Source organism: Heterodontus francisci, chromosome 35 (genome assembly GCF_036365525.1).
Source record: "Heterodontus francisci isolate sHetFra1 chromosome 35, sHetFra1.hap1, whole genome shotgun sequence".
NCBI lineage: Eukaryota > Metazoa > Chordata > Chondrichthyes > Heterodontiformes > Heterodontidae > Heterodontus > Heterodontus francisci.
In genome coordinates this window covers 52,462,151-52,481,910 of record NC_090405.1, presented here as the reverse complement: position 1 = coordinate 52,481,910, position 19,760 = coordinate 52,462,151, and the positions used below count along the sequence as shown (strand labels likewise).

The 19,760-nt window shown below is 43.6% G+C and overlaps 1 protein-coding gene across 1 annotated transcript in view; it reads left to right on the top strand.

Annotated features, from left to right (window-relative positions):
* Positions 1-19,760, top strand: part of furina (furin (paired basic amino acid cleaving enzyme) a) — a 119,415-nt gene that overhangs the window by 55,336 nt on the left and 44,319 nt on the right. Inside the window, exon 2 of the mRNA XM_068015604.1 lies at positions 6,307-6,405. Within this exon, the coding sequence (XP_067871705.1) occupies positions 6,307-6,405 (99 nt within the window). The remainder of the gene's footprint in view (positions 1-6,306; positions 6,406-19,760) is intronic.

Sequence of the window (19,760 nt, the reverse complement as noted above, 5' to 3'; positions counted from 1 at the left end):
TTTGTACTGCACTGTCATCATAATGTACATGAGACGTGGCATCTTTGTTCTGTTAAACTAGTGTACATGAGTACAATAGTTTGGGTGTTATGGGAACACCAGGAAATTTGAGTCCTCTAAATATTGCTCTCGGCAGGATATTTTGAACTTGATTATTTGTGTAATGCACGACGCATTCTGTATGCTATCATTTGGTAGAATGCAAAGTGGGACTGTTCTCCCCTCACCTTTCCATCTAAAATTAGAATAGATTTAAGAAAACTACTGATATATTTATTATGAATTGCAAAGAAATTGCTTTTACACTGTGCCTGTCATCCTCAGTAAATCCCAAAGCACTTCAGCCAAAGAATTACTTCTAAGGTGTAGTCACTGTTCTTGGGGTAGGTAAACACATCAACTAAATGACTATTTAATCAATTTTGAGGATACTAACTGTAGAATTAATTTTGGAAGAACACTGGGAGAATTTCCATACTCCCCTTCAAAAGGTTCTGTGGGGTCTTTGGCGTTCACCTGATCAGGTGAACAGGCCTCAATTTAATGTCTCATTTGAATGACGATACTATTCCCTTAGTACTGTACTGAAGTGCCAGCCTAGATTTTGAATTCTAGGCCTGGCTTGAAGCCGCCACCTGGAGGGAAAACGTCTACCACTGAGGTTTTTTTTTATTTGTTTGTGGGATGTGGGTGTTGCTGGCTAGGCCACCGTTTATTGCCCATCCTTAATTGCCCTTGACTGGCTTGCTAGGCTATTTCAGAGGGCAGTTAAGAGTCAACCACATTGCTTTGGGTCTGGAGTCACATGTAGCACATGTAGACCAGACCAGGTAAGGACAGCAGATTCCTTCCCTGAAGGACATTAATGAACCAGATGGGTTTTTACAACAATCGACAATCGTTTCATGATCACCATTAGACTAGCTTTTAATTCCAGATTTATTAATTGAATTCAAATTTCACTATCTGCCATTGTGGGTTTCGAACCCATGTCCCCAAAGCCTTAGCTCTGGATTACTAGACCAATGACATTACCACTATTCCACCGCCTCCCCAAGTCTATTCCTTATTTATAGGAATGTTAGTTTTTCCTAAATGGATAATCTAGTCAGCTGTTAAGCTGTGTAGCACTTCAATGTAACACTTGATTCTTGATGACGGATGGAGGCTGTAGTGGGGTCTAAACTTGAGGAAAAGTTCCTCTTGTTCTAAAATGGAATTTTACACTCCAGTATTGGGTACAAATCCAATTTGGTTTGGGAATGAAAGCATTAAATCCTAGCATTTTTGCATCAAATAGTTGCAGAAAAATAGTGACAATGGGTAATGTTAAATAATACACAGTAAATGGATGGCGGTGAATCAATTATAAGAGCAGACTCCATTAATCTCAACTCCTCAATGACCATTTTGTAATCTACCTTTACTCCACAAATGCCTCAACACATTACACATTTCACAAAGGTTGCTGATTATATGCGGTTCATCTAAGTATGGAGTTCTATAGGAATTCATAATTTTTCAACCAAGCCTAAGCTTAGTATCTTTTGGCATTTACTTCAACTGCAAAATTACTGTAAATTAAAACTTGGTGTTGAAAAAGCTTCCAGATTTTCAGATCTGTTTCTAAAATTCAGCATCTCTTGCTGACAGCACTGAGAATTTGCTGGTGTTAGAACTCTCTCTGAAGTCCTTCAGTGTATAAACAGCTCACTCTAGCATTTCAGCAGTTATCTGTTAACATTTTACAGCATCCATTTAAAATGCTAGGATTTATCCACCACTTCAAATTATACATTTTGAAACCTGAAGCTATTTGCACACCTATGTGTTTTAAAAAAAAAATGCTAAAGCTACTGAGCTGAATGGAGCTTTACTGAAAAATGGGAGTGAATATGAAAAAAATCCACATTTGGTTTAGGGAACTGAGCAGTACTAGCAATCGTTGCGGAAAGGACTGGTTATATAGAACACTGAATGTGAGGTAGTCATCCAAATGAGGACCTCAGCTAATGTCTGCTCCTGGAGTTAGTTGCCCATAAACCCCTTTATCAGACAATTGCCTTGTAAACAACTGCTCCATTTCTTGCCTAGCCTATGTTGATTTCTGGTCTGGTAGTGCCTCAATTTAAAAATTCTCATCCTTGTTTTCGAATCTCCCTATGGTTTCGCCCTTCCCTATCTCTGTAATTTCCTCCAGCCCTATAAACCTCCGAAACAAAAACAAAAAATGCTGGAAGAGCTCAGCAGGTCTGGCAGCATCTGTGGAGAGAGAAGCAAAGTTAACATTTCAGGTCTGTGACCTTTCATCAGAACTGGCAAAGGTTAGAAAAGAATTAGGTTATAAGCAAGTGAAGGGAAGGGGGTGGGGAAGAGAACAAAGGGGAAGGTGTTTGATAGGGCAGAGGATGATTAAATAACAAAGCTGTCCTGGGACAAGACAAAGCGTGTGTTAATGCTTGTAGTGAAAGGCAAAGCATTAGTCCAGAGAGACTGTTAATAGTGGAATAATGAGCAGCTACATGACTACATGACGAGCATGGTTAAAAAATAAAATGTTTAAAAAAAGGCCAGTCATGCCCCACTAGAAACCTCTGACCTCTGCTCCTCCAATTCTGGTTGCTTGCACATGCCTGATTTTAATCCCTCCACCACTGATAGCTGTGACTTCAGATGCTTAAGGCCTAAGCTCTGGAATTCCTTCCCTAAACTTTGCTATCTATCTCTCCTTTAAGGCACTCCTGAAAATCTACCACTTTGTCCAAGCTTTTGGTTACCTGTGATAATATCTCTCTGGGACTGGGTGTCAAATAATGGTTTGATCATGCTGCTGTGAAGTGTCTTTGGTTGTTTTACTATATTAAAGGTGCTGTATAAATACAAGTTGTTGCTATTCCATTTAAAAAAAAATAAATAATTTGTCGTTGCTTCATTGCATTTGTTGTGATGCAAAATGGCATCTTAAAAGAAGTCGTAACTGCTGATCACACATACCATTGATCCTGCTTGCATCCAAGTTCAATGCCTACCACCTCCTGTTTTTTATAAAGCTGAGATTTGCACAGCTATGTCATTCAAGTCTGTCAAATCTTGTTAATTTGGAGTGAAACACTCTCTCCTATTAGATGAAAAAATGTAGAGTGCTCTGGTCCAAACATGCCTTGAAAACTGTCTAGTTTTGGTTGAGGCACTGGAGACAGTCGAGGGCTGGAGGCAGTGCAGAGAAGAGCCATGAGGCTGATTTCCCAGTACTGTGTCAGAGCTATAAAAGACTAGAGTAACATGGGCTTTTCATCCTTGAGAGGAGGCAATCTTAGAGGGATATAAGATATTTGAAGGGAATGGAGAAGGTATGTAATTAAATTGAAAATAGATCAGGGATCAGATGTGCAGATTAATCAAAGCAAATTTTGGATTGATGTTGGGAAAGTAATTGCCATGTTTGTATGGAAAAGACTTCCAGGAAACGAGTACAGGGTAAAAAACCTGGAATGTTTTATGAAACAATCCTGCTGGAATGGGGAGATTTAGGATCTCTCAATGAACTAAGGTGGGCTGAAGAGCTTTCATCTGTAATTATTTTGTGAAAATTGTGACCAGAATTCTCTGTCCTTTTTTGAGAAGTAAAAAACAGGTACAGCTCCTACAGTTTGGCCTAACTCCTTGATATTGACATCTCTGCATTCTTGCACAGATTGAACTCTTATCCCTTACTGCAGAATTTCCATCTCGTGTCTATTCTCAACTATACACATAAATACACTTAATTACAAAGATACTCATTACATTTCTCAACTTTCAGATGAATATAACTCGCTTTTGCCAACAAACGGACTCAACTATGCTAAAGAAGACAGAATTCCAACAAGGTCACGTTTGTGTGTTGTGTGCCAAACAAATTCCTGCAAGTTGCATCATAGCATCAGCTGTAAGAATATTGCCCAGTAAGAGTATTCAGGATGTCGACACCTTTTTTGGAAAAATGATAATTCAATGTTGATTTGGTCAACGTTATCAATAATTTAAGGTTTTCTGAATGCTTTAGAGTTCAATGCTAGTGCTGGTAAGTGCTGTTAAACTGTAAAAATGATTTCATCACTGATGGGCTGAGTAATCGTTCAGTCGCTTCAAAGATGAAGTATTGGAGTCAGCTGCAGGCAGTAACAGGACATTGTGTTTGATATCGTTATGTATCATTTACACCCACAAACAAGTGCTTCTGATCTCAGGAGAAGCACTTAGAACAAGATAAAACCAGAATGTTTAGTTGGCAGTTGGAGTTTATTTAGCCCATCATCCATGTATGGTACTAAGTTGGAGCCCCTAAACAAGTTAGCCAATTAATTGGATGTAATTTATGTTGTAAATCTTATTCAAATGACAAATTCTGGTATCACGAAACCCTGCTCCATCAACACCCCCCCCCCCTTCCCCACAACTGCCTTTTTCCTTAAGAAGGTGAGTCATGCTGGCATAAGGTACCATGCATTCTCATTATCTTCTGGTATCTCACTGAAATGACCATTCTTCACTGGGAAATGCTGGACCATCAGACAAGTTGGTGAATTCTTTCCTATTGCTGTGCGTTATATTCAGGCATCTTGTATATAGTTGCATTCCATTTGTTAACACTGCATAGGCAACACGGTGCATGTGCAATTTTCAGAGGGCTTTGACTGGATGTACACAAGCTAGGGACCTCAAGGGCAATCAGTTGTCGCTGGCACAATTGGGAGGGCTTTTAATAGGCAGGGGCCTGGACAATGTGTGACGGCAAGCTAGTTTACCACGAAATTTGTCATACGCAAGTCTGGCTATTGCTCAACATGCACACTTCTACTTTTCTAGATGGGATCACTGGATAATCAAAAGCAGGAATCCTACCTGATCTTGAATTTTCTTCCCCCCCCGCACCCCCCCATAGCCCAAGGCTACTAGGGCAAACTACTGCCCCAGCTGGCATCTATTAACTCTGCACTAACTTGAATTTAACCTAAAACCTTTTGATCTGTGTGGCTGTATTACAGCACACAGTTACCAATTTAACGATCAAAGGAAGCCTGCCAATGTAAACTTGTTGAAATGCTTAATTGGATATCATGAAACATGCCTCCTTTTTGTGTTTTTTTTTTAAAGCAACATTTGATGCTTGTTTGAGTTTACTTTCCCGTTCATAAACTGATCAACTAGGAAAATATTTGACGTATCCAGAAGTTCCACTGGTTCCATGCTGACTCCTGCCTGTTTTATACCCTCCAACATACGCCCAGCTATTTTTACAGGAGCTGATTGGCTGCATATGTACCCTGGGAGGGGAAAAGTCCCTTTTTGGAAGTGAGTCCATCAGGTCCCTAATGGGCCTCAAGAGTAAGGGCACAAAGCCATGCACATTAGAAGTTCCAAGTTCAATTCCAAATCTGTGTTGTGAGCTGATTACAAATGGCAAAGTGGTGGGATATTGGGGGTTGTTTGGCAGTTACAATTGGCCTTTGTGCTTTTCACCTATGGAGGGTAACAGTTCAGGGTTTGATTTGGTTACAGGTGAGGATCGAATGAAGATCAGCTGTGATTCTCTTCGTAGTCAAATAGTCTGCTGCCAAAACTCACGTAAAAATGGCTCCAGAGCAACATACCCTGTATTGTAATAGTCACTCACTCTGCCAAGAAGAAAGAAAAGTTTGCCATAAAATTAAGACTCTATTCTAAAATTATCCTATTGTATTTGTAATTTGAAGAATCTTATTCATGAACATTTGGAAAATGTGTAATTTTAAAATTGAAACTTTCGGTGCTGCAAGTTGGATTTGAACATTGCAGGTTTGTTTTGGAGACTTATCTTCATTGCGCTGCAGCCATTTGTAGCATCCGTATTGCTGCCCTTACAAAGATCAACTCACTCAGCAGAGGCGATGTCTTCAGTAACAACTTGCATTTACATAGCACCACTAATGTAATAAAACATGCCAAGGTTCTTCACAGGAGCATTATAAAATAAAATATGACACAGGAGAGAGAGGTGGGGAAGTCTAGGGAGGGAATTCCAGAGATTATGGCAGTTGAAGGCACGGCTGTCAGTAGTGGACCGATTACAATTAGGAAAGCTCAAGAGACCAGAATTAGGAGTGCAGAGATCCTGGAGGGTTGTGGAGCTGGAGGAGATTAAGTATTGCTCAATACTATACAAAAATACAAATTTTCTCTGCTTCAAACTTTTGTTTGACTTAATGAACATGAGAAAACTTGGCTTTTTATAGGTAATATTTTGGTTTAAGATTAATGAGTCTTTATTTTGTTTCTGCTCTGCAGATTTTTGATGATTACTACCATTTCCGGCATCGAGGATTGGTGAAACGATCATTGAACAAACACACACATCATCAGAATAAACTGCAACAGAGCCCTCGGGTACATAGGAGACCAGGCTTGAATTCATATTTTCCTTGCCTTAAATTGGCCTTTTAGTTTGGATGCTATAGCTCTTAAATTTGTCATTTCTAATAACCTGAGAAATGGCTTCTGTTTAAAGATTGTGTTCCCAAGTTAAATGTAAGGACAATAATACATTTGTGTACATGTTTGCATAAGCAGTATTGTAAATAGAATCTCAGTAACACATCCAGATGTGCAATTTATAGGTTCTGTACTTCCAAAGTTGGATTGCATCTAGAGGGAATAATTTTAAGCTGTATAACACAAGGATGAAATGCTGGTGGTGACAGACCTATTGCTGTTGGTGGGAACAGCTTGAGATGAATTAAGAGTCTCACGTAAGGAAGTGTGTTCATAATTGGAAATGTGATTTCCTGAGCGAGTAGATTATTCCTCCTATTGTATTTTGAGCACATCTGTGTTTCAGGTTCTTCACACCTCTGGTTTGGGAACTAGTCCTGGATCAGTTAAAGGTCTGACTTTTTGGTGTACTGAACTGAATTTGTTTGCTCTAATGTTTCCAGACTAGTTTAGGTATTTGTGACTTGCTGTAATTCTGAACCTGCAGTCAATGTTCATAGTAAGCTTTTGTCATGCAGGCCCCCACCTGCCAAGAATGAGGCACATTCATTTCATCACATGGACATTAAATTTCAAGTTGTTGCAGGGAAGATGATGAGGCATGTTACAAGTGGTTGCCAGGCCCCCTGGCCGGAAAGACATTTTTGCATATTAGCAGACAATATTGGAGCAAAAGAGCTATCCCCTGCTGCCATACAATACGCAGAAAAGACCTGATCAAATCAGTTTCTTCAGGTGACCACCCTGCTGGCCAACCTGGGGAGTTTTAAATTGTAGAGACAGTGTTTGAACTGGCAGAAAGCTGTTTGCTCCTGGATTGAAAGACCCTCTCCTCTCCTGTCTGCTCCCATCTCTTTCTCACGGAACTCCAAAATCCATTGAAGACACATGAACCCCAAGAGAGAAAAGTCTCCTACAGTAAACAAGGTTTAAGGAGAATATTGGGCCCCAACAAAAAGCAAGATCTACTTACAAGCAAGAACTATACAGTGAGCGTGCAGACCCGTAACCAAAAACTCTTCAAATATTGCCTCAAACCTTTCCACTTTATTTCTTCTCTTTTCTGTCTCTATTTGCATGTGTGTATCGCGTATGCATGCTAGCGTGGTCGTGTCATGTATCCGTAGGCGTTAACTGAATTAGAGTTTCTAACTTTAAGTTTTAATAAAATTTCACCTTTCTTCTTTAACCCTAAGAAAGTTTGTTTGTGCTTGTTTCTTTACCTTATAATTGGAAAGTGGTGAACAAGGGTTCACCAAGGAGAAGCTAAAAACACTGTTTAAAAAAATAAAATAAAATAAAACCCTGTTACAGTAAGACCAGGTGAAGGCTGAGAGGGACCCCTAGACACCTTTCTCACCTGGTCATAACACTTTACAGAAGAAACAAAAATCAACCTGGGAATACATGTGAACTTAGAGTGTTTGTTTCCTTTGGGTGGAAGCAGTATTGAGTGCCTGGGAGTGCGAGCATACAAGAAACTCTCCTTCCACTCCCATGCTAATTCTTTGGATTCCATTCGGAATTAAGAAAAAAACTTGAAACTGCTATTCTAGTAGCTCCAGTTATTATACTCCTGACGCCTCAGTGTGCTGTAGTAGTCTCTAAAGCTCATTCCCTTCAACTTGTGTTCTGCTTTCACAGCATTGTGGTTATAATGGAGGAATTTGAGGCTGAATTATACTTGTGCATTTCAGCTTCTGGTCATGGCTTTGTGGATCACACTATCCCCATATCCCCTTATGTCATTTGTTTATCATAAGATCATAAGAACTAGGAGCAGGAGTAGGCCGTCCGGCCCCTCGAGCCTGCTCCGCCATTCAATAAGATCATGGCTGATCTTTTCGTGGACTCAGATCCACTTACCCGCGCTCCCACCGTATCCCTTAATTCCTTTATTGTTCAAAAAGATATCTACCTTAGCTTTAAAGATGTTTACTGAAGAAGCGTCAACTACTTCACTGGGCAAGGAATTCCATAGATTAACAACCCTCTGGGTGAAGAAGTTCCTTCTTAATTCAGTCCTAAATCTGCTCCCTCTAATCTTGAGGCTATACCCTCTTGTCCTAGCTTCACCTGCCAGGGGAAACATCCTCTTTACTTGTATCTTATCTATTCCCTTCATGATTTTATATGTTTCTGTAAGATCCCCCCCCTCATTCTTCTGAACTCCAATGAATATAATCCCAATCTACTCGGTCTCTCCTCATAAGCCAACCCCCTCAACTCCGGAATCAACCTAGTGAACCACCTCTGCACCCTCTCCAGTGCCAGTATATCCTTTCTCAAGTAAGGAGACCAAAACTGCACACAGTACTCCAGGTGTGGCCTCACCAGTACCTTATAGAGCTGCAACATAACCTCTCTGCTTTTAAACTCAATCCCTTTAGCAATGAAGGACAAAATTCCATTTGCCTTCCTAATTACTTGCTGTACCTGCAGACCAACCTTCTGCGATTCATGCACAAGGACACCCAAGTCCCTCTGCATAGCAGCATGCTGCAACTTTTTACCATTCAAGTAATAATCCTTTTTACTGTTACTCCTACCGAAATGAATGACTTCACATTTATTAACATTGTATTCCATCTGCCAAACCTTTGCCCACTCACTCAATGTATCTGTTACTCTGCAAAGTTTCACAGTCATCTGCACACTTTGCTCTGCCACTCATCTTAGTGTCATCTGCAAACTTTGACACCCTACACGTGGACCCCAACTCCAAATCATCTATATAAATTGTAAATAATTGCGGTCCCAACACCGATCCCTGAGGCACACCACTAGTGACTGATTGCCAGCCAGAATAGCACTCATTTATCCCCACTCTCTGCTTCCTGTTAGTCAACCAATCCTCTATCCATGCTAATACTTTATCCCTAACTCCATGCATCCTTATCTTATGCAGCAGCCTCTTGTGCAGCACCTTGTCGAAGGCCTTTTGGAAATCTAGGTACACCACATCCACTGGGTCCCCATTGTCCACCTTGCTCGTAATGTCATCATAGAATTCCAAAAGATTTGTCAAGCATGACCTGCCCTTCATGAACCCATGCTGCGTCTGCCCAATGGGACAATTTCTATCGAGATACCCTGCTATTTCTTCCTTGATAATAGACTCAAGCATCTTCCCCACTACAGAGGTTAAGCTAACCGGTCTATAATTCCCCATTTTTTGTCTACCTCCCTTTTTAAACAGTGGCGTCACATCTGCAGTTTTCCAATCAGCTGGGACTACCCCAGAGTCCAGTGAATTTTGGAAAATTACCGCCAGTGCACCTGCTATTTCTCCCGCCATCTCATTTAGTACCCTGGGATGCATTCCATCAGGGCCAGGAGACTTATCAATCCTTAGCTCCATTAGCTTGCCCAACACTACCTCTTCCGTAATAATGATTGTTTCCAGGTCCTCACCTACGTTCGTCTCTTTGTCAATTACTGGCATGTTATTAATGTCCTCCACTGTGAAGACCGATACAAAATACCTGTTCAATGCCTCGGCCATTTCATCATATCCCATAACTAAATTCCCCTTCTCATCCTCTAAAGGACCAACGTTTACTTTAGCCGCTCTTTTTCGTTCTATATATTTATAGAAACGTTTGCTATCAGTCTTTATATTCTGTGCTAGTTTTTACTCATGTTCTATCTTACTTTTATTGATAGCTCTTTTTGTAGCTTTCTGTTGACCTTTAAAGTTTTCCCAATCTTCTAGTTTCATGCTGCTTTTGGCCACTTTGTATGCTTTCTCTTTCAATTTGATAGCCTCCCTTATTTCCTTAGACACCCATGGCAGATTGCCCCTTTTCTTCCAGTCCTTCCTTTTCACTGGAATATACTTTTGCTGAGCACTTTGAAAAATTGCTTTGAAAGTCCTCCTCTGCTCGTCAACTGTCCCACCGTAAAATCTTTGTTTCCAGTCCACTTTAGCCAAGTCCTCCCTCATTCTATTGTAGTCCCCCTTGTTCAAGCACAGGACCCTGGTATTGGATTTTATCTTCATACTCTCCATCTGTATTCTAAATTCAACCATACTGTGATCACTCCTTCCAAGAGGATCCCTAACTATGAGGTCATTAATTATTCCTGTCTCATTACACAGGACTAGATCTAGGATAGCTTGCTCCCTCGTCGGTTCCATTACATACTGTTCAAGAAAACTATCACGGATACACTCAACGAACTCCTCCTCAAGGCTACCCTGACTGAGCTGGTTCGACCAATCTACATGTAGATTAAAATCCCCCATGGTAATTGCCGTACCATTTTTACAGGCCTTAAACAGTGTTCAAATCACACGCAGCTTCCACAGTGCGGACTGCGACACCGACCACTCCCTGGTGTGCAGCAAGGTTAGACTCAGACCAAAGAAGTTGCATCATTCCAAGCAGAAGGGCCACCCGCGCATCAACACGAGCAGAATTTCTCACCCACAGCTGTTACAAAAATTTCTAAATTCACTTGTAACAGCCCTTCAAAACACTCCCACAGGGGATGCTGAGACCAAGTGGGCCCACATCAGAGACGCCATCTATGAGTCAGCTTTGACCACCTACGGCAAACGTGCGAAGAGAAATGCAGACTGGTTTCAATCTCATAATGAAGAGCTGGAACCTGTCATAGCCGCTAAGCGCATTGCACTTTTGAACTACAAGAAAGCCCCCAGCGATTTAACATCCGCAGCACTTAAAGCAGCCAGAAGTACTGCACAAAGAACAGCTAGGCGTTGCGCAAACGACTACTGGCAACACCTATGCAGCCATATTCAGCTGGCCTCAGACACCGGAAACATCAGAGGAATGTATGATGGCATGAAGAGAGCTCTTGGGCCAACCATCAAGAAGATCACCCCCCTCAAATCTAAATCGGGGGACATAATCACTGACCAACGCAAACAGATGGACCGCTGGGTTGAGCACTACCTAGAACTGTACTCCAGGGAGAATGCTGTCACTGAGACTGCCCTCAATGCAGCCCAGCCTCTACCAGTCATGGATGAGCTGGACATACAGCCAACCAAATCGGAACTCAGTGATGCCATTGATTCCCTAGCCAGCGGAAAAGCCCCTGGGAAGGACAGCATTACCCCTGAAATAATCAAGAGTGCCAAGCCTGCTATACTCTCAGCACTACATGAACTGCTATGCCTGTGCTGGGACGAGGGAGCAGTACCCCAGGACATGCGCGATGCCAACATCATCACCCTCTATAAAAACAAAGGTGACCGCGGTGACTGCAACAACTACCGTGGAATCTCCCTGCTCAGCATAGTGGGGAAAGTCTTTGCTCGAGTCGCTCTGAACAGGCTCCAGAAGCTGGCCGAGCACGTCTACCCTGAGGCACAGTGTGGCTTTCGTGCAGAGAGATCGACTATTGACATGCTGTTCTCCCTTCGTCAGATACAGGAGAAATGCCGTGAACAACAGATGCCTCTCTACATTGCTTTCATTGATCTCACCAAAGCCTTTGACCTCGTCAGCAGACGTGGTCTCTTCAGACTACTAGAAAAGATCGGATGTCCACCAAAGCTACTAAGTATCATCACCTCATTCCATGACAATATGAAAGGCACAATTCAACATGGTGGCTCCTCATCAGAGCCCTTTCCTATCCTGAGTGGTGTGAAACAGGGCTGTGTTCTCGCACCCACACTTTTTGGGATTTTCTTCTCCCTGCTGCTTTCACATGCGTTCAAATCCTCTGAAGAAGGAATTTTCCTCCACACAAGATCAGGGGGCAGGTTGTTCAACCTTGCCCGTCTAAGAGCGAAGTCCAAAGTACGGAAAGTCCTCATCAGAGAACTCCTCTTTGCTGACGATGCTGCTTTAACATCTCACACTGAAGAATGCCTGCAGAGTCTCATCGACAGGTTTGCGTCTGCCTGCAATGAATTTGGCCTAACCATCAGCCTCAAGAAAACTAACATCATGGGGCAGGATGTCAGAAATGCTCCATCCATCAATATTGGCGACCACGCTCTGGAAGTGGTTCAAGAGTTCACCTACCTAGGCTCAACTATCACCAGTAACCTGTCTCTAGATGCAGAAATCAACAAGCGCATGGGTAAGGCTTCCACTGCTATGTCCAGACTGGCCAAGAGAGTGTGGGAAAATGGCGCACTGACACGGAACACAAAAGTCCGAGTGTATCAGGCCTGTGTCCTCAGTACCTTGCTCTACGGCAGCGAGGCCTGGACAACGTATGCCAGCCAAGAGCGACGTCTCAATTCATTCCATCTTCGCTGCCTTCGGAGAATACTTGGCATCAGGTGGCAGGACTATATCTCCAACACAGAAGTCCTTGAAGCGGCCAACATCCCCAGCTTATACACACTACTGAGTCAGCGGCGCTTGAGATGGCTTGGCCATGTGAGCCGCATGGAAGATGGCAGGATCCCCAAAGACACATTGTACAGCGAGCTCGCCACTGGTATCAGACCCACCGGCCGTCCATGTCTCCGTTATAAAGACGTCTGCAAACGCGACATGAAATCGTGTGACATTGATCACAAGTCGTGGGAGTCAGTTGCCAGCATTCGCCAGAGCTGGCGGGCAGCCATAAAGACAGGGCTAAATTGTGGCGAGTCGAAGAGACTTAGTAGTTGGCAGGAAAAAAGACAGAGGCGCAAGGGGAGAGCCAACTGTGCAACAGCCCCAACAAACAAATTTCTCTGCAGCACCTGTGGAAGAGCCTGTCACTCCAGAATTGGCCTTTATAGCCACTCCAGGCGCTGCTTCACAAACCACTGACCACCTCCAGGCGCGTATCCATTGTCTCTCGAGATAAGGAGGCCCAAAAGAAAAGAGTTATTTCTTTGTTTGCCCGCCCCAATGTGATATTATTTGGTGGCCTATAGACTACGCCTATCAATGACTTTTTCTTCTTAGAGTTTCTAATTTCCACCCAAATGGATTCAACCTCATTCTCCATAGAACCTATATCATCTCTCAGCACCCGCCCTGATGTCGTCCTTGAGTATCAGAGCTACACCACCTCCCTTACCTTCCTGTCTGTCCTTCCGAATAGTCTGGTACCCCTGGATATTTAACTCCCAGTCGTGACCAACCTGTAACCATGTCTCCGTAATGGCTACCAAATCATATTTATTCGCGATTATTTGTGCCGTTTACTCATCAACCTTGTTACGAATGCTACGAGCATTCATGTCAAGTGCCTTTATGCTAGCTTTCTTACCCTCATGATTCCCAACATCTCTAATAATAAATCCTGAGTTAACCTTCCTTTCTGCTTCTTTTATAGTCTGCCTTGAACTTAAACCCTCCTGCACACATGTTAGCCTGCTGCTTACCTTTTTATTTATCATCATACTCCCTGTCGTTTTCCCTTTCCCTTCCCCCCGAGTCACTAGTTTAAAGTCCTAGAGGCCACCCTATTTATCCGTTTCGCTAGAACACTGGTTCCAGATCGGTTCAGGTGGAGACCTGAATCGGTACAGATCCTCCCCGGTTCCAAACCTGATGCCAATGCCCCATGAAATGGAACCCCTCTTTCCCACACCACTCCCTTAGCCATGTGTTTACTTCCCTAATATTCTTATCCCTAAGCCAATTTGCACATGGCTTGGGCAGTAATCCGGAGATTATGACCCTCGAGGACCTGTTCCTTAATTTCGCTCCTAGTGCTTTATAATCCCCAAACAGGTCCTCCATCCTAGCCTTGCCTATGTTGTTAGTCCCAACGTGGACCACAACAACTGGATCCTCCCCCTCCAGCTCCAATATCCTTTCAAGCCGGTCAGAGATGTCCTGCACCCTGGCACTGGGCAGGCAACGCACCATGCGGGACTCCCGATCCGGCTTGCAAAGGATACTATCTATCCCCCTAATTATAGAATCTCCTATAACTACCACTTGTCTTTTTGCTCCCCCCTCTTGAATGGCCTTCTGCACCATGGTGCCATGGTCAGTTGGCTCATCCTCCCCGCAGCCCTTTTCCTCATCCACACGGGGAGCAAGTATCTCGTACCTGTTGGATAAGGTCAAAGGCTGATGCTCCTCCACTCCTGAACTCAGGATCCCCCTACCTGCCTCACTTGCAATCACACCCTGTTGTCCCTGATCACTAACTGAATTTGAATTACTTAATCTACCAGGTGTGACTGCCTCCTGAAACAAAACGTCCAGGTAACTGCCCAAATATATAAGTTTTTACTTACCCAGCAGTCCCCTGGTCCACTGAAACAAACGGTAATCTACTTTAAGATTAAACTGACTTCCCAGCTGGTCACTCGCTCGCACTGTCTCTGCTTCTGAAAAAGCTGCTGCACATAAAAAAAATTTTTTAAAAAATTTGTCAATCTCTGCTTTAAACATACTCTATGACTGAGCTTCTACAGCCCTCTGGGTAGAGAATTCCAAAGATTCACAACCCTCCTGAGTAAAGAAATTTCTCCTCATCTCTGTCCTAAGTGGCTTCCCCCTTATTTTGAAATTGTGTCCCCTGGTTCCAGACATCCCAACCAGAGGAAACATCTTACCTGCATCTACCCTGTCTATCCCTTTAAGTATGTTGTAGGTTTCAATGAATTCACCTCTCATTCTTCGAAACTCTCGAATACAGGCCCAATTTCCCAATCTCTCTTCATAAGACAGTCCCGCCATCCCGGGAACAATTCTGGTGAATATTCATTGCACTCCCTCTATGGCAATAATATCCTTCCTTAGGTAAGGGGACCAAAACTGCGCATAGTACTCCAGGTGCGGTCTAACCAAGATTCTGTAGCATTGAAGTAAGACTTCACTACTCCTGTATTCAAATCCTCTTGCGATAAAGGCTAACGTACCATTAGCCTTCCTAATTGCTTGCTGCACCTGCATGTTAGCTTTCAGTGACTTATTGACAAGGACACCCAGGTCCCTTTGTACATCTGCACTTTTCTAATCTCACATCATTTAAGAAATACCCTGCACATCTGTTCCTCCTACCAAAGTGGATAATCTCTCATTTTTCCACATCTTGCCCACTCACTAAATCTGTCAGTCCCCTTGAAGCCGCTTTGCATCTTGCTCACAACACACATTCCCACCTAGTTTTGTGTCATCCGTGAACTTAGAAATACTACATTTGGTCCCCACATCCAAATCATTGATATGTATTGTGAACAGCTGGGGCCCAAGCACTGATCCCTGTGGTACCCCACTAGTCACAGCCTGTCAACATGAGAGACCCATTTATTCCTACTCCCTGCTTTCTGCCTGTTAACCAATCATTAATCCATGCCAGTATTACCAGTGTATACGCAATTTAATTTTAAATGGAGGTAGCATGGCTGGCAGTGCAGTGTTTCCAATCTTAGGTGCAGAGCTGGTGACTGAGCAGGACTGCAAATCCGAATACACTCTGCTTGGGTGGTTTTGGAAGCAGTCACTTTAACCATCTATATCTTCGTGGAATTGAGAATATCGTGATGGATGTTCTTAGGGGCATAACTGACAAGTATAGACTTTTGTAATGTTCCAGTTGTTTAGAATATTGATGAGTGCAGCTGAACTTTTTAATGCGTTTTGAGAGAAAAAATGCCCATTTCAAAATTGGCCCATGTCTTGTACTTTTTTTTTTTGATAGCATATCTCACAGGTGTACAAAGTGTTCAATGATGATTCTTTGAAGCCTCCCAATATTCCAGTATGTAAATATGGTATAACAGCCCAAGAAGACTTCGAAGTTCCCAGGTTCGATTATTGGTCTGCAGTGATCCCAGCAGATATAGCTGTTGGATGCTACAGATTGTTGGTGCTCAGTTAGTGAGAGGCGGAGTAGGAATTAGCTAGGAGTCCCACTACTGCTCACTACCTTGATGTAAAGTGTGAGATCGGTATAGCCTGTTTGAGACTCCCTCCAAAGTGGCATAGCCTGTCAACACTTCCCGATGAAGAATTGCCGTTTGGATGAGGTACTGGAGGGCAACCTTTGAAGCTGTATCCCAGGAGGAGTTGGTGCTTTGAGAAAGTTCCCTGAAAATTTACTGTTTTATTTTTTAAAATTATGCTTTTGGTATTTAGCAATAATTGATGGCATTATTTAGTATCTCTATTCAATTAGATGGGGAGGGTAATAAACCAATCAAGGAAATAAATAGTACAGGGACCTGAGTTGAAATTCGATTAACAAAGGCAGTGGGTTTATTTCCTTTGGTGTAAGCCAACAGGATGCAGCTGGCAGAGGCAAACAATACATGCAAAACATTAGACCTGGGATTTGCGCAATATTCCCACGCAAAGAGGGCAAAGCATGCCAGTTGCTTTGTTTTGTTCCACAGATGTCTGCTTTGATAAAAATGAAAGAGGTTTATGTTTACTGTATATTCTATAACCTTTAGTCTTTTCAGCATCATGTATTCTCTCTTTTAATTAAGAAAAGCAGGTAAGCTGACTTCCTTCTTGCTCACTTAGAGCATACAGGTGGAGCTGGGTGTAACTGCAGCTCCCTTCTCAGATGAGGGAATGTCTATTTTAGCAGTATGTGATGTAAAGACTGCATTAGTGACAGTCATCATTGGGAGTATTACAAAAGCTGCTTACAACAGGCACTTAACTTTTCTTCCCTTGAAATATTTTGGGCTGAAGTATTGCTTAATTCTCCCAACGTGGAGGGTTGCCAACTCGACATGTATTCCTGGAAGTTTCAATCACGTGACCTCATCTCTGATAGCCTTACCCAGACAAACAGCCTTTTTCAAACTATCCCCAGTGTATTCGTTATAAAAATATTAAAATTTTGAAAGAAAATCAAAAGAACACTATTTTTAATGCCCCTGTGATGTTTCTCCTGAGCTATTCACAGGTGTGTCCAGGAGATTAGTCTTCAATTCCTGGAAACTCCCAAAGAATTCTGCAGGGTTGCTAACCGTACAACCTTTGGCCTCCTTGTCTTGAGAGACAATGGGTAAGCGCCTGGAGGTGGTCAGTGGTTTGTGAAGCAGCGCCTGGAGTGGCTCTAAAGGCCAATTCTAGTGTGACTGACTCTTCCACAGGTGCTGCAGATAAAATTGGTTGTCGGGGCTGTTACACAGTTGGCTCTCCCCTTACGCATCTGTCTTTTTTCCTGCCAACTGCTAAGTCTCTTAGACTCGCCACACTTTAGCCCCGCCTTTATGGCTGTCCGCCAGCTCTGGCGATCACTGGCAACTGACTCCCACGACTTGTGGTAAACGTCTCAGGACTTCATGTCGCTTTTGCAGACGTCTTTAAAGCGGAGACATGGACGGCCAGTGGGTCTGATAACAGTGATGAGCTCGCTGTACAATGTGTCCTTGGGGATCCTGCCATCTTCCATGCGGCTCACATGGCCAAGCAATCTCGAGGGCCGCTGGCTCAGTAGGGTGTATATGCTGGGGATGTTGGCCACCTCGAGGACTTCTGCTTTGGAGATACGGTCCTGCCACCTGATGCCAAGGATTCTCCGGAGACAGCGAAGATGGAATGAATTGAGACGTCGCTCTTGGCTGACCTACATTGTCCAGGCTTCGCCGCCATAGAGCAAGGTACTGAGGACACAGGCTTGATACATTTGGACTTTTGTGTTCCGTGTCAGTGCGCCATTTTCCCACACTCTCTTGGCCAGTCTGGACATAGCAGCGGATGCCTTACCCATGCGCTTGTTGCTTTCTGCATCGAGAGACAGGTCACTGGTGATAGTTGAGCATAGGTAGGTGAACTCTTGAACCACTTCCAGAGCGTGGTCGCCGATATTTATGGATGGAGCATTTCTGACGTCCTGTCCCATGATTTTCTTGAGGCTGATGGTTAGGCCAAATTCGTTGCAGGCAGCCGCAATCCTGTCTGAGTCTCTACAGACACTCTTAAGTATGAGATGTTAATGCAGCATCGTCAGCAAAGAGGAGTTCCCTAATGAGGTACTTCCGTACTTTGGTCTTTGCTCTTAGAAGGGCAACGTTGAAAAACCTGCCGTCTGATCTTGTGTGGAGGAAAATTCCTCCTTCTAAAGACTTGAACGCATGTGAGAGCAGCAGGGAGAAGAAGATCCCAAACAGTGTAGGTGCGAGAACACAGCCCTGTTTCACGCCACTCAGGGTAGGAAAGGGGTCTGATGAGGCGCCGCTATGCTGAATTGTGCCTTTCATATTGTCATGGAATGAGGTGATGATGCTTAGTAGCTTTGGTGGACATCCGATCTTTGCTAGTAGTCTGAAGAGACCGCGTCTGCTGACGAGGTCAAAGGCTTTGGTGAGATCAATGAAAGCAACGTAGAGGGGCATCTGTTGTTCGCGGCATTTCTCCTGTAGCTGGCGAATGGAGAACAGCATGTCAATGGTGGATCTCTGCTCGAAAGCCACACTGTGCCTCAGGGTAGACATGCTCAGCCAGCTTCTGGAGTCTGTTTAAAACGACTCGAGTGAAGACTTTCCCCACTATGCTGAGCATGGAGATTCCACGGTAGTTGTTGCAGTCACCGCGGTCACCCTTGTTCTTATAGAGGGTGATGATATTGGCATCGCACATGTCCTGTGGTACTGCTCCCTCATCCCAGCACAGGCAAAGCAGTTCATGGATTGCTGAGAGTATAGCAGGCTTGGCACTCTTGATTATTTCAGGGGTAATGCCGTCCTTCCCAGGAGCTTTTCCACTGGCTAGAGAATCAATGGCATCACTGAGTTCCGATTTTGTTGGCTGTTAGTCCAGCTCATCCATGACTGGCAGAGACTGGGCTGCATTGACAAAAGTTTCCCTGTTGTACAGTTCTAGGTAGTGCTCCACCCAGCAGTCCATTTGTTTGCGTTGGTCAGTGATCATGTTCTCTGATTTAGATTTGAGGAGGGCGATCTTCCTGATGGTTGGCCCAAAAGCTCTCTTAATGCTATAATTCCTCTGATGTTTCTGGTGTCGGAGGCCAGCTGTATACGACTGCATAGGTGTTGCCAGGAGTCATTCGCGCAGCGCCTGGCTGTTATTTGTGCAGCGCTTCTGGCTACTTTGAGTGCTACGGATGTTAACTCGCTGGGGGCTTTCTTGTAGTTCAACAGTGCAATGCGCTTAGTGGCTATGACAGGTTCCAGCTCTTCAAAGTGATATTGAAACCAGTCTGCACTCTGCTTCACACATTTGCCATAGGTGGTCATTGCTGAGTCATAGATGGTGTCTCTGATGTGGGCCCACTTGGTCTCTGCATCCCCTGTAGGAGTGTTTTGAAGGGCTTTTTCAAGTGAATTTAGAAACTTATGTAACAGAATTTCTCATCCACAGCTGTTAGTGTTGATGCGCGGGCGGCCC